Source organism: Sinocyclocheilus rhinocerous, unplaced genomic scaffold (assembly GCF_001515625.1).
Source record: "Sinocyclocheilus rhinocerous isolate Xijiao unplaced genomic scaffold, SAMN03320098_v1.1 scaffold24, whole genome shotgun sequence".
Taxonomy (NCBI): domain Eukaryota; kingdom Metazoa; phylum Chordata; class Actinopteri; order Cypriniformes; family Cyprinidae; genus Sinocyclocheilus; species Sinocyclocheilus rhinocerous.
This window is the reverse complement of record NW_015647124.1, coordinates 2740671-2756262: the sequence shown is the minus strand read 5'-3', so window position 1 is coordinate 2756262 and position 15592 is coordinate 2740671. Positions and strand designations below refer to the sequence as shown.

Genomic DNA, 15592 nt, shown 5'->3' with positions numbered 1-15592 from the left:
ACTTTGATAAAGAATATCTCTTTGGTTTTGAGACTTTAGTCTTTGCAACTTCAGGGATCTTATCTATGCACAATCAGCTTGTAACACTCCAAAGAGAAAGGAAAACTTGAAAACGCATCATATGACCCCTTTAATACTCACTTTTTATTTTAAAATATAATAGTATTATCACACTTTATTATTTTGGTTATTATTTGATTTTTATTTATTTTTTTACTAAATGAATAAAGTGCAGTAATATTCTTATTACTATGATTATATACGTGCAAACCAAATCTCCAGATGCTCTCATGAGAACCAGACTGAAAAACTACTGATGATGGATACCGATAGCTAGGTTGGACCACGCTGGCCGATACCGATTAATCAACCGATTGTTTTTAAAATGGATACTCACTGAAAACTAAAAGAGCGATTTACTATTTAACCACAATAAAAAACAAACAAAAAAACAGTTCTGAACCATATTTTATAAATGAATAAAAATATTAAGATTAAATATTAATAATATATTGGTCATTAAAGTTAGTTCATTAACTAATGTTAACGGATGCAACTTTCAAATTTAAAAATGTAGTAAATGTTGAAATTAACACTCTAACAAGGAACAATTCTTCAACAGCTTTTATTAACCTCAGTTAATCTTACAAATGGACTCTTATTGTAAAGTGTTATAGTTTCATATCAGCAGTCATGCTTAAAGATGGCCATCTTTAAATATCTACACAAAGGCCATAGCATTGAAATTACATACATATGGATATTGTATGTATACTCACACTTTATCTGCTTCTATTTTAGTACACTTGATGATTAACTAATCAAAATATGGCAGTCACACACCAGGCAAAAGCATGGTTTAGGAGAACTCAAAGCTATCGACCGGACACGTCGCGTTCAGTTCAAGCGACGGTTATCTAAACACTAAAGAGGCAAAGGTTCACTTCAGGAATGAACAAAGTGGCCTTGATGAGTTTGAAATTTGGTGTTTAAAAAAACAGAGCAAAGCGGAAAGAGAAAGTGCGATCTATATTATAGCTCTCTATATGAAGCATGCAGACTTTATTAAAGCCCCAGAAAGACAGACGTTTATTGTAAAATGCACAGTAAACAGTCTGTCCCAGCCATTATGTGCATTAACAATGATTTGGGACAAATATAATGTAGTTTAATGGAAACTGTGTGAATGGCACTCTGCGGCGTGTCAGGATTTCTGTCGGCTGAATGAACATATCAGTTGCTTTCTCACGTCACCGCTTCAAATCTGCAACTTCGCTGGATAACAAATGCATTAATGTTACCAGCTGGATGTAAACTAATGCAAATAGATGTTAACAATCATGACTCGCGTGTGTTTTGGTCACATTGTTTTAACCACTTGAGGTAGGCCTTGATTGCAAACATACTGCTGTTCTTTCTCCACTAATGCAGCATCTAGTCAACAAAGTAATTACATAGTAATAATATGAAAACACGTACTGTAGTTTACTGTATACACAATTTCGTTTTCGTCCTTTTTTTAATCTGTATCTGAAGTGTCCAGCTCTGTGCAGTGTCATGTGTCAAAACAAACAGCACGTGCTGTCAGTGATTTGCCTCTAGAGGCCGCTCTTGCTCTCGTACTGTACTGTGTAATGACAGCGGAACTTCTCAGCTCCAGCATCGGACGAAATCTGGAAAAACTATCGCAATCGACTATCCGTGCCGATTAATCGCCAAAACTGATCAGTCGGTCGACCTCTAGTAATTAGATTAGAAATATAAACATTTAAAAGGTGGCTGTCATAAAAACTTGTTCATGCTGTAACTAGTAGTAAAGAGGAAGAGATGATCGGTTCATATGATACTTAAACTGATCTGTCAGTTCACATTAAATGGCACCAAAACTGCATTCACTGTTTGAATTTGATTATAAAATTTGATAGCTTTCAAATAGAATTTGAAAGCTCAGACATTGTTTCATAAACGTAACATGGGAATCCTGCTACAAATGTTTAGTGAAATTTTATTCACACATCAACTGAAAACAACATTGACTAAAAGATCGATTCTCTGGATTTAAGAACCTATATTTGTTAATCAACATGAAGATCGAATAAAATCGATCAACTCAGCCCTAATAAAAAATATACAAACTTTCAAATGTAAGCCTTATTGTTTTCTTATAGATCAGCGTCCCGCATGGCCTCCCAGGCTGTTTCTCTGTTCCTGGATGGAGACGTGTCTTTTCTGCCAGAGAATGCCTTCCCTTCCCAAATCCAGTTGCTCCAGGTGTGACAAGATCATCTCTCTCAACCGTCAGCTTTACATCTGACAATCCAGATTAACAGAGCTTCAATATTAGAGACTCTTCTGGAAGGATTTGACGGAATAGTTCATCCAAAAATTAACTTTTGCTGACAATTTACTCACTTTTTAATGTCTAGTGAAGCCAAAAGCTGCATGTTTGTAAGAAACAAATCCATCATTAAGGTGTTTTAACTTAAAAGAAATGTATTTTTGGGTGAACTATTACTTCAGGATATCACATCTCAAGTGAATGGTGGTCTGGCCCATACCAACGTCTCTCAGATCATCAGTAGGGCTGGGAAAATAAACCGATGCATCGTCAATCGAGAAATGAGTCCGCATCGATTCTGAGATTTTCCCAATGCATCACGAGTCTTTCTCGAGTCGATTCTGAGCTTAGTTTTGAACAGCAGATGGTGCTGCATGCTTTAGAAACAGCCGTACTCTGCTTGTTTCCAAATCCTTACACACATTTGAATCTAAAATAATCATTCATAAAATTCGAAAAGGTTGAAACGAATTACAAGGGTGTTCACAGTGGGCTGTGTTTACATTAATCTGGCGTCATAAAAGCATTCCGAGCTAAAGTGAAATTACAGACTCAGCCGAACACGCAAGCGCTCTTCTTCATGAGCATTTGAGTGTGTGGATAAAAACTAGAGTAGAGCGCCATCTGCTGTTGAAATATAAGCTCAGAATCGATTCCAGAGAGAATCACGATGCATTCGGAAGATCTCAGAAGCCATCCACGAATCGATTCTGCATCGATTTATCGTCACAGCCCTAATCATCACTGAGCTTAGTTTTGAACAGCAGATGGTGCTGCATGCTTTAGAAACAGCCGTACTCTGCTTGTTTCCAAATCCTTACACACATTTGAATCTAAAATAATCATTCATAAAATTCGAAAAGGTTGAAACGAATTACAAGGGTGTTCACAGTGGGCTGTGTTTACATTAATCTGGCGTCATAAAAGCATTCCGAGCTAAAGTGAAATTACAGACTCAGCCGAACACGCAAGCGCTCTTCTTCATGAGCATTTGAGTGTGTGGATAAAAACTAGAGTAGAGCGCCATCTGCTGTTGAAATATAAGCTCAGAATCGATTCCAGAGAGAATCACGATGCATTCGGAAGATCTCAGAAGCCATCCACGAATCGATTCTGCATCGATTTATCGTCACAGCCCTAATCATCAGTATCTTAAGTATCGTCATAAAGTTCTCCCATGTTCTGGCAGCAGCATCTGTAGTGTCGTCTGGAGATGAGGGTTTGTTTGTGTGCTGCTGCTTTATTAATTGTCCTTGTTTTCTCCAGAGCCAGGCGGAGTCTCGGGGTCCGTCTCAGTTGGTGTGTCTGCTGATGGCCTGCGTCTGCTCTTTTCCACGCAGCGTGAGTTAAACCGTCATGTTTCATCAGAATATTTATTCAGTACAGGGCTTTTCATCAGAATCCTATACTGTAAGATTTGGGGATTTTTTTTTTTTTTTTTCATAAGAATTGCAATTGCGTTTTAAATTGTAAATTAAATTTTTGCTCTACTACTACTAGTCCTTCCATTATTTTGTTTTACAGTGACATTTTACAATAAAAACAATATAGGTATAGAATATAATATAAAAACAATATAAATATATAAAACAAATCATATTTATTAGATTTTTTTTTTTTATTGTAGTATTTCACTGAAAAATAACTAATATTTCAGGAAACATAATAATAATCAACAATTTTACAGGACAACTGTAAAATTACAATACTAATATTTATAGCTGTCTTCGTTTCTGAATATGACTATAATAATTAACGATAACAATTATTATTATTGTATTTTTCTTTAATATTAGATTTTGTTTTACAGTTAAATTACAATAAAACATTAATATAAATAAAAATACTAATTATTATTTGATTATTTCTGTTGGAAAATGTCACTGTAAAATAAAAAGTCTAGTATTTTAAGAAAAAAATAATAACCAACCATTTTATTTGTAAAATTACAATACTAAGTTATCTTCGTTCCTAAATATGACTATTATTATTATTATTATTATGTTTATTTAATACTTATTTTGTTTTGCAATGAAATATTACTATAAAATATATAAATAACAAAATAATATTTTTACTATTTATATGATGATATTTTTATTGTAATATTACATTTCTGTAAAATAAAAAGTTTAGTATTTAAGAAAAATAAAATATTCATCAACATAATTTTATATTATAGTGCATCTGTAAAATTACAGTACTAGTATTTATGGCTGTGTTAATTTTTTCATTTTCAAACATTTAACAATGGATGAAAAAATGCAGAAATCTCTTAAAGCAACAGCCGGTATATAAGTTTGTGAAGTTCTGGTTTCCATAGAAACGGAGTCTTGCGCTTAAGACTGCATATGTGCATTGGCTGAACCAAAATAAATATTTTTAAGGCTGTTTGAGAGGAAGAAACAGCATTTATGGGACAGTTCATGCCATTCATTCACTTCACGACAGGTGGAGATTCCTGAGATTGACAGGCTTCTGGTGCAGTTGGAGGATCTGAGCTGTACCGGTCCACACCTGTTCTCCTACACCTTTGCAGCCAAATGCTTCGCTGGCTTGGTCAACAAGATGCCGGCAGGTACTCACAGGATTTATCTTCTTCCCAAATCACATGCCCTAAATTTTGTGCTACATGATCTAATGGAAGACTGTTTTCTCTCGATGTACGTCGCTGGAATAATGAATGTGTTATTTGAGCTCTGGAGTTGATTTACCTGATCTGCATATCACGTATGCTGTGTGTGTTCAGGTGAAGCTCTAGACGCGGTGCTGGAGAGAGTGATGAAGAGGATCAGTGTGGAGCTGGAGAACGTTTCCTCTGCTCAGCGGACACAAGCGTTCACTCTGCTGCTCTGGGTAATCACAAAATCACATGATCAAGAGTGTCTTTCTTACATTGTATTGATTTCCACATCAGTACCCGGCGTTCACACAGGGCTCCTTAAAAAGTCTCAAATTTAAGCTAGTGAAAAGTTTCAAATATTGTAAATGGTACAACAGAAGACTTAATTATCATTTAAAATATGTACGATTTATTTATATAGCACATTTAAACAGCAATGCTGACCAAAGTACTGAACAGAGTCCATTACTAGACAGTATATGAGCATAAGCATAATATAAAAACATAAAAATATAACGTTGAAGAATGAAGTCTAGATTTAATAACAGTGTTTTTAATCTGTTTATTGTCTTCCTTTAAAGACATTATTACTGTGTCAGCAATTTATTAGTACATAAGCCAATTTAATACACATGTATATATTGAATAAAACATGTTTTGAGTATTTTAAATGTGTAGTTGGCATTATTTTATTATCATTGATATAGTTTTATAGATATTGTTAATATTTTGAAATAGGTTTTATTTTTAGATTTTGGTTTCAATTTTGTTTTATTTAAAGCTTTATTAATTTTGTTGTGTTTGTCATTTTAATTTTTTTAAAGTCTATTTTTAATATTTTATATTAGTATGTATTATTTTTTATTTATTCGTTTTAGTTTAATTGTTTTAGTGATCTTATCTATGCACAATCAGCTTGTAACACTCCAAAGAGAAAGGAAAACTTGAAATCGCATCATATGACCCCTTTAATGAAAAATGGGAAATGTTGTAGTAAAATTTGTTGTTGTTTTTTCCTTTTTAATGTTTATAGTTCGCCCAAAAATGAAAATTGTAATTTTCTCACTTTCATGTCGTTCCAAACCCATAAAACTGCTGTTTGTCTTTGAAACACAAATGGAGTTAAATTTGATAATCTCTAATTAATTATTTTTGTCCATGCAACCAAAACTTTGATGCTTCAAAAAGTTCATAATAGTAATCCATATCAATCAAGCCGTTTAATCCAAGTCTTTGTATTCTCAACAGATTAAATGTAGTCTTTTATTCACACAAACATTGATCAACACATATTTTTGTACAGGTGTCTAAAGCCCTGCTCTTACGGTACCATCCGCTATCAACAGCCCTGACCGACAAGGTAGTCTCTTTGTTTCTTCTTCCTCTCTTTCCAGTCATGTCTCAGAGGTTCAGTGTTTGAATGCTCACTTCTGTCCTTCAGCTCTTCGCTCTGTTGAGTGACCCGGCGTTAGGATCTCAGGTGGCTGATGGTTTCTGCGTCCTCATGAGCGACTCTCTGGATGTGCTCAATCGCAATTGCCACGCCGACGTGCGCATTATGTACCGACAGCGCTTTTTCGCTGAAAACACGACCAAAATCATTCAAGGCTTCAACTCGGCAGAGCAGGGTACCTTGATTACCACTTCCTGTCTAAACCCGCGGTGTGACTGAACCGCTCTGCTTGCTATCTAAACTGTTGTTTTTGTTCCACAGAGAAGAAGTCTTATTATTTGAAGGCACTGTCCCACATTGTCAGTAACCTTCCCAGACAGGTCCAGCTCACAGAGCTTCCTGTGGTGAGTTGAATTTGTGCAAGTAAATGATTTCAGATGTGTTTTTTGAAAGGCGTTGTGTTAAATGAGTGTTGTGTGCTGTTCCCGGCCAGTTGCTGCCGCTGCTGTTGGAAGCGCTATCGTGTGCGGATCAGGCGGTCCAGCTCTCCACTCTGTCCTGCCTGCAGCCAGTGTTGCTGGAGCCACCAGCGGCCATCAGGAACCAGCTGGAGGCGCTGTTCTCCCGCCTGCTGACCCTCACCACCAGCCCTGCTATGGTACTGAATTCAACAGTGCATTTGATTTTAGTCAGTCTGACAACACTCGTCTGATTTTGACTTTATCTCCACTCCGACAGAAAGTGAGAATTGCGTCGCTCCAGTGTGTTCATGCGCTCTCTCGCCTGCCTGAACATATGGTAAGAAAATCATGAGAACTTATGAACGGCATCAGTTAGCCCTAAATAGTGCAGTCATTATTACTTGATTTAAAAAATATGAATCAATAAGTTTTAAAGAAAAAAGAAAAAAATTTAAATACGTTTTTAATTTAATTAATTTGTAATCATTTAAATGTAATGTGAAAAATTTAAAACATCATGGAAATTGTTGAATTTTATATATACAAATATATATAATGTCACTGTTATTTGATCACATGATAAAATATTTGTATTAAATATCTTAAGATTATAAAAAATGTTGTTATTATTATTACAAATTATTAACAAGTAAATTTACTTGTAGTAAAATTGTTAAATTTATTCAAGAGTTTTGGGTTGGTAAGATAAAAAAAAAAAAAAAATGAAATCTCTTCTGCTCACCAACAGTAAAAACAGTAATATTGTAAAATATTATTACAATTAAAATGACTTTTCTATCTATCTATCTATCTATCTATAGTATGCATGTTTGTGTATGTGTATATATAAATAAATTTTTTTAATGTAATTTATTGCTGTGATCAAAGCTGAATTTTCAGCATCATTACGCCAGTCTTCAGTGTCACATGATCTTCAGAAATCATTCTAATATGCTGATTTGCTGCTCAAGAAACACTTTTTTGCTTCATGTTTGTGTGGAAACCATGATGCATTTTTTTCAGGATTCTTTGCTGAATGGAAAGTTCAAAAGCGCAGCATTTATTTGAAGTAGAAATCTTTAGTAACATTGTCAACTCATTTTTGATCAACTTATTGCATCCTCGCGGAATAAAAGAATAAATGTTTTTCTATTTCTAAAAACACTTCTGGTAGATTGTTGGATGGTGGGCTTGCGTTTGTATTGTTTTTGCAGTCAGGCAGGTTAATTGACCCCAAACTTCGGAACGCTGCTTCTGAAAATATGTTGTAAATATGTTGTTTTGTTTGATTGCATTTAAGCAGAGAATGCCAAATGTAGCCGTTTAAATGTATCCTTCTGAATAACAGCCACAAACGATTTATGCATAATAAGACCAGACATCTAATAATAAATCATGTTGACTTGACTGTGCTATTAATAGTTTTGGTGTCCGTTTCAGGTACTGCCGTTCCGTGCCAGAGTCCTGAAAGCGCTTGCTGTTCCTCTGGATGACACAAAGAGGCTGGTGAGGATGGAGGCCATGGTGGCTCGAGGAGAATGGTGAGTCTGACATATCTAAACCTTTGAGGTTTCCACTGACAGCATCTAATGTGGCGTATCTCATCCGTAGGTTTTTGTTAGGAAGCCCCGGTGGAAGATGAACAGATCAGTGCTGCTGATGACCCATAACCGCTCACAGCTTTTGATTTTACTCCCTTACCCTCTTTTTTATGATATGGCATGAGTCTGGGCACAGATGTGGCTAAACAAACAGCCACACACACTGCTTGAACATGAAACCTAGTGATGCACTGAGCTTTGGCAGCGGATGCTGAATCAAGAGTAAATCAGACACATGAGCCGCAGTGCATCGTGTGCCAGCAGCACGTGTGACGTTATCATTTGTTCAGTTATCATTTGTTCAATCATGCCGTGTCACTATTATAGGAATGTTAGTTTGATGCAGGATACCGATCTCTCTCGATTCTGCTGTTGATATGACTCCTAATGTCAGTATTTTTACACTGTTTCATTAGCCACAGGGTTGGTTGTAGTTCATTTTCACAAGACTAACTTAAAGGTCAAGCTGACAAAACTGATGCCAAGAATATAAAACAATATTTAAGTGTCATAACCTGCAAATAAAACTTTTTGTAAATGTGTAGATTGTGACACAACTTTGACTATTAAACCGCATAAACACATTTCATTACACCAAATACACAAAATAATGTTCTTTTTAGCAACATCATGACAATTTTTTCAATGCTTAGGTCACTTTTTGAAAACTCCACACAGTGAGCACAACAGCAGTCTATGTGAGCTAAACTGAATCATTTATCATTGCTTTGGTACAAAATTCATTCAATGACTAAGTCTTTAAAATTGCATGAATTATTTTCTCAACTCAGACACAAAAACCACCAACACTCCATGCATCTACTGGCCGATTTGTACTTGTTTACATACTTTTTTCAAAACAACTTAAAGTCATGGATTGAATCCCTTAAAATGCATCTTTGATCATCAAAAGGACACACATAAACGTTTTTTTTTTTTTCAAATGGTAATTTCTTAATGTCTTAAAATGGCTTGAATATAACTGCACCCTTACCTCATTTAGTATGTGAATCATGAATATGCTAATTAGCCCCGCCTCTCAGTCGGACCTGCTCCACTTTCACGCCGTTTAGTAAACGCAATATAAAACGTTCACGAAGTTTTCCGTTATAACCAGTGAAGCTCTACACTGCACAATGAACCTCTTATTTACATCATGTCAACACTTTGTTGTAATGAGAGGATTCGCGAGAGTGCTGAATAGAGCACTGAAACAAAAACTAGTTTTTTGAGCGTTAAGTGGATTCTGATCTTAGACACATCTGATTGGCCAGCGTATTCAAGATAGCAACAGATATGTCTGTGATTGGCTACATCACTCAACGCGGCAAAAACGTTCTACATAGAACCCTTTCACCAGTTATGAAAAGCCCCGCCCCGCAGGTTGATGGGATTGGTTAAAATGTCTGTGACGTAGGAAACGGGCGGATTCAAACCGAAGTGTTTTGTGAACTAGCAGTGTTGCCAAGTCCGCGGTTTTCCCGCGGAATTGGGCTACTTTAACACTTGCTGCGGGGTTGTTTTTCATGTCCGCGGGTTGAAGCGACTCCAATAACATATTTAACCCGTGGAATGCGAATTTTACCAGGGGAACCCTGCCAAAAAACTTGTATTTTACCCCCTGGAAGCGATTTTTAACAGGGGAGCCCCCGAAAGGCCATTGGGCTAGTTTTAAGTAGCGATTGGGCGGGTTTTCTTGTGAAAACCTGGCAACCCTGAACTGTAGTTCCCTTTCGAAAAACGGTCTCCTGCGTCAACGGACAGGTCCTGAACTTACCATAAAACAAAACCGAAAAAGACAGGAATTTGCTACAGTAATGCCATGCTGAAATATATTACAAATTAATATATTAATAATGGGCTGCTTCAAAGCGCGAAGAAAAGACGAACAAAAGAAGATTTAGGTCAAACAGAATTTATGTTTAAAAAGTAAAGATGCAAATGTGTCTCAATTTCCCAGTACTGTTTTATTGCGATTTTATATCACACTAGTTCATTTGTACAGAATGTGCTGGACTGGCCTTAATATTAACCTTTTTAAGTAACATATTTCAGGTAGTTAACCCACAAAATGATCTAATTACTCAAATCATTGAAACAGCAAAACAATATTTTCATCTTGCTTACATTTATGGGGAATCCAAAAGTCTGAGAACATGTTGAAAATATGGTCACTTTAGGCTTCATTTGTTTACTGCATTACTTAACATGAACTGACAACAAAATACTTATACAGTATTTATAATTTCAACATTTACTAATACATTTTTTTAAATCAAAAGTTGTATCTATTAACATAAATGCACGTTCAGTGAACAATTGCATTTTCATTAACCAACAGTAACAAGGATTAATAAAAGCATTAAAAAACATATTGCTCAATGTCAGTGTTAGCTAATACATTAACTAATATTAACAAATGAGACATTACTGTAATGTTACCTAATATGATTTTTTTTTTTTTATTAACAAAACCTTGTTTTAGGATTTAGAAAAAAACTTAAATCTATGACATGAAATAAATATACTTGTACAAATATTATGAGTCTGTAATAATTTTAGGACAACAATGACTTTTTTTTTTTTTATGATAAGTAATAACTTATTACTTGCACAAGCAAGTTAAAGCAAACAGGGAACTTATCAAATATCAGGCATCCTAAAATCCATGTTAATGTTTATGCTTTTAATCTATAATGTGAAAATTAGATAATGTAAAATAATATAAAATATTTATGTACTTTTTTTCCCCCAGTGCTCTGACTTCTGGAGCCCACAGTAAACACGGTAAAACTGCAGACGTATTTCATGTGTAAAACCTATTCATTAGAAAACATTTGCAAAAGAAGGCAAACTAACTTCATTTGAAAAAAATGCAGGGACCACTTTGTAAATATCTGGACATTCAAATAGTTTTATAAAGAACACAGATTCCCATTAATGTCTGAGTTAAAAAATATAAATATTCCACAGATGTCACCACAATCCATTCACATAAAGCCTTTGGCACCAAGTCCTACTCTGAACTCGCACGTGTCGAGAAAAGGATCTTGCGCTGTACCATAAACACACATTTCAGTAGACCACCATTAAAAACCTCTAATAAGAGATTGTTCATTTGTAAAGGACAGGAGTGATGCAGAGACCCCTTCAGTCATCAGAGTTCATGATATGAATTTATGAACGGATCTAATCCATCAGGTCCATGACTGTGAGGTCATATGGCCATGGTGTTGTTCTTGTGTGCGGGACCGTCCCACGTCAGGCCTTCCCCGCGAGGAAGATGACTGGAGGGCAGCAGAACTCGCGTCAGCCAGTCACTGGTGGATAAGAAAAACATTTAGAATTACAGACAATTGAAAAAGAAAAAAAAAAGCAGATATTAAAAAATATTTAATGAGAAATAGTTGTACATTCAACTTTCACCTACATCTAAATTGGGGAATAATAAAAACATCTCACCTCTGCTTCTCAACACCCAAAAATATTTTCCAGTTGTTAATTTTTCCGAGGTGGTATGGATTACGGAAAACCTGCGAACAGACAGTCGTTTTCACAACAGTTTTGTGAGTTTTGAGAATACAACTTGTTTTGTCTTATTTTATTATGAGATTTAGAAATTAATTTTGCAATTGTGCTGCTAACTTGATATAACTTCATCTCCAAAACAAACAAACAAAAAAATAAAATAAAATTACTATTATGATTATTAAGAACAACAACAATATCAACATCAAGTACTACTTCAAAACTCTGCACATATTGCATTTTGTGCTGCTAGTTTTAGAACTTCCTCCCTGAAAACCAACAATTAAAAAATTTAATAAATAATCAAATTTGAATCAAATTATTATTATTATTAATACTACTACTACTACTAATTTTTTAATAATTATTAATTAAATAATATTTTTTCCAACTGCATTTAGTGACTTCAAAGTGTATACCTTGGTCTTATTTCTTCCAAATTGGTGGTTCTGTTCCGCTAATCTGATGAGCACATACTTCTCTTACCTTGCCCTTCAGTCGCAGTCGTCTTCTCTCTTTGTGGTTGATGTGTCTCTCCACGCTGGTCTCTCCTCTGGTGATCAGTATCGCATGCCACAGTGTCAGGCCTCCTAACGCTACAGCCACTGAACTGAAAACACGTCAGAAACGTCAGGCCGCAAGCACAGGAGAAACACATGCTGAGTGTAAAGTAAGACGTCTTACCTCGTCAACACCCACAGATAAACGAGGCTCTTATGAACCATCCTCTCCTGACGGGTGAAGGCGGGTGGAGGTGTTTGATAGGAGCTCTTCAACATAAAAAAAAGACTCCCCTTAAAGGAACACTCCACTTTTTTTGAAAATATGCTCATTTTCCATCTCCCCTAGAGTTAAACAGTTGAGTTTTACGCAGCGCCTGAAAATAGGCTAACTTCTGTCAACATAACCAACGTATGTCATTCTAAATATCATTGCGCCTGCTGCACCCATGGTACGGCAGCAAAGTTCCTTAAAATCGCAACTTTTAATTTTCCGTCTGAGATGGAAAATTTGCCTATTTTCAAAAATAGTGGAGTGTTCCTTTAACAAGACAATCATGTTAATCACAGCTAAAACCAAAACTTTCACAATTAGTCTACAGATCTCACTAATATTCTACGCTGCTACAGACACTGTGTGAACTAGTGCTTCTTCATCTACTGTCTGCGGCTGCAGTTCACTGGGCAGAAACTCTTAAACTCAATGATCAGCATCTGCGCAGCCGCTAATATCTGATGTGGATTTCATTCGAACAGCAACCGTAACAAACAGCCAAGATTACCTTTCAAATAACAGCTAATTGTTTATATTCATGTCCACTTGATAAGCATTTCAAATGCATCTGTCTGTGATTATGATGCATGTGATATCTGCAATTATTGTCAACCTAAAGTTGGCTAAATCAGCCTTTTATTAGTGGGACTACTAAAATATTTCATAGGTGATTTTAATGCCTGTAGTGTCACGTTAACACATAATGTAGGTCTTGAGAAAGAGTCTACAATGCTTTGCACCATAGACTTCTCTTGTAAGAGCATTAGCGCGAACATGAAATAAACTGAAAACAGGCTGTACTTGTATTTAACCTGGAACATTCCGTACAGTAACAGTACAGTAACTGAAGTTATTGCCCTCTAGGAGTTTTGCCAGTGTGAAGCTGCAGCCTCTGTGTAGCTTCTACCTGCTGTGAGAATGAGATATAGATTAGCCCCGCCCCCGGGACCGCCTCCCCCTGAGAGTGAGCGTCCAAATACCTGCCTGACTGCAAAAACAATACAAACGCAAGCCCACCATCCAACAATCCGCCAGAAGCGTTTTTAGAAAGAAATTCTTTCTTTTACTCATCAAGGATGCATTAAATTGATCAAAAATGAGAGTAGATAGATTTATAATGTTTCAAAAAATTTCTATTTCAAATAAATGCTGCTCTTTTGAACTTCCTGATAAAAAATGTATCACGGTTTCCACAAAAATATTCTGCAACACATCTGTTTTCAACATTGATTACAATCAGAGCAGCAAATCAGCATATTAGAATGATTTCTGAAGATCATGTGACACTGAAGACTGGAGTAATGATGCTGAAAATACAGCTTTGATCACAGGAATAAATTATATTTTAACATATATTTACATAGAAAACAGCTATTTAAAATTGTAATATTATTTCACATTTTTACTGTTTTTACTGTATTTTTGATCAAATAAATGCAGCCTTGGTGAGCAGAAGAGACATAAAAAGCTAGTGCATGTAAATCAACAGAGAAAACAATCTGAAGGCATTCAGAGCTTCCCCAACAGGAAGTCAAGAAGCTGATGAAGACTGACCTCGATGGCATTGTAAGCGTCCAGGAACATGTCTTTGGCACTGATGCTGCAGTAGATGCAGGCCATGGTCATGAACAGACAGAAACTGAAGAAGTAACGGTGGTTGAAATGACCCACGCAGTTATTTAACCAGGCTGGATGAGAGCTCAGTTAAGACGGAAACCTCAACAGAACACTGTCACATAATAATGAAACATTACTTTTTCACGTTTCGTAAGGTCGGTTTTGTTTACTAGCTGCTTCACAAGGATACGACAGTGGTGGTCCATTTTCAAAATACACCTGAGATGGAACAAACACACAAAAAAACACTATTTTATTTAAAACATTATTTTCATAATTGATTAAACTGACCTTTTCTTTTTGATTAATCTGATGAAAAATTAAGTGTATGAATTATTTTAAAAATAATAATTTAAATTAATTATTCATTCATTCATGTACGTACCGGTTGCAGATGCTGCAGTGATGGGTTCTAGCTGGTTTGGGAACGATACATTTTTTACAGATAGTAACAGTTGGTATATCACTCTTTTCCTAAAACAAAACACAGAGTAACAAACACTTAATTATAATGCTAAATATTAAAAAAAAGAAAAAAAAACAGTTTGCTTTTGATTTAAATACATTTGCAAAGGACTCAGAAAATAGCAAAAATAATTATTTTTCCATTCATTTTTCTTATAGGGATATTAGAAAGTCTTCATTTAGGAGATATCAGCCATTAACCAATCCAATGAGCTATGGGGAGAATCACAACATTACAAACTTGGATTTGAAGTAAAAAAGTATTTGAATTTTGCTTTTAATATTAAATGTATAAATAAATATTTAAGAAGGTGAAGGAAAGCTGACTGAATTACATTGAATTTCAGGGGAGTTCTTTGGCACTATTTACATGTGAATCTCTGATTGTGGAGATTTCTTTGCAGAATCATGGGAAATATTGATTAACAACCTCTGAGCTCACAGTAAGTGTGTCTTTAAAGGTTTTTTTAGTTATCCTTAAAAATCAGTTCCCCTATGGAGAAAATGAATGGGATTTTCACTTTTGGAATCCGACTGTTATACAATATTGATTACTTAAAATGTGACACTAAATATAAATTAAATTAAATCAATAAATACAAATTCTTTAAAAACGCTTATATATAGAAGATCAAACTAAATAAATACAAATTCTAAATAAAAATAAAAAAACATTTGGAAATAAAAATAAATACACACACAAAAGATATTCCTAAATAAATAAAAATTCTAAAAAAAAAAAAAAAATTTGAAAATAAAAAAAAAAAAAAAAATTGAAAGGGAGTGAAAAAA

General features: G+C 35.1%; 2 protein-coding genes across 2 annotated transcripts in view; one reads left to right on the top strand and one right to left on the bottom strand.

The window, feature by feature from the left end:
* The window catches only part of mms19 (MMS19 homolog, cytosolic iron-sulfur assembly component), a 27884-nt gene extending 18926 nt beyond the window's left edge, over nt 1-8958 (top strand). Inside the window, exons 21-31 of the mRNA XM_016513389.1 lie at nt 2169-2271; nt 3605-3679; nt 4790-4916; nt 5088-5194; nt 6265-6321; nt 6403-6589; nt 6676-6758; nt 6848-7012; nt 7093-7152; nt 8256-8356; nt 8427-8958. Of these exons, the coding sequence (XP_016368875.1) occupies nt 2169-2271; nt 3605-3679; nt 4790-4916; nt 5088-5194; nt 6265-6321; nt 6403-6589; nt 6676-6758; nt 6848-7012; nt 7093-7152; nt 8256-8356; nt 8427-8457 (1096 nt within the window). The 3' untranslated portion in view covers nt 8458-8958. The remainder of the gene's footprint in view (nt 1-2168; nt 2272-3604; nt 3680-4789; nt 4917-5087; nt 5195-6264; nt 6322-6402; nt 6590-6675; nt 6759-6847; nt 7013-7092; nt 7153-8255; nt 8357-8426) is intronic.
* Nucleotides 8959-10968: 2010 nt separating this feature from the next.
* The window catches only part of zdhhc16b (zDHHC palmitoyltransferase 16b), a 9205-nt gene continuing 4581 nt past the window's right edge, over nt 10969-15592 (bottom strand). The window contains exons 4-10 of the mRNA XM_016513388.1: nt 14721-14809; nt 14526-14554; nt 14273-14406; nt 12629-12714; nt 12431-12554; nt 11879-11949; nt 10969-11736 (exon numbers count right to left, since the gene is read on the bottom strand). Coding sequence (XP_016368874.1) covers nt 11634-11736; nt 11879-11949; nt 12431-12554; nt 12629-12714; nt 14273-14406; nt 14526-14554; nt 14721-14809 — 636 coding nt within the window. The 3' untranslated portion in view covers nt 10969-11633. The remainder of the gene's footprint in view (nt 11737-11878; nt 11950-12430; nt 12555-12628; nt 12715-14272; nt 14407-14525; nt 14555-14720; nt 14810-15592) is intronic.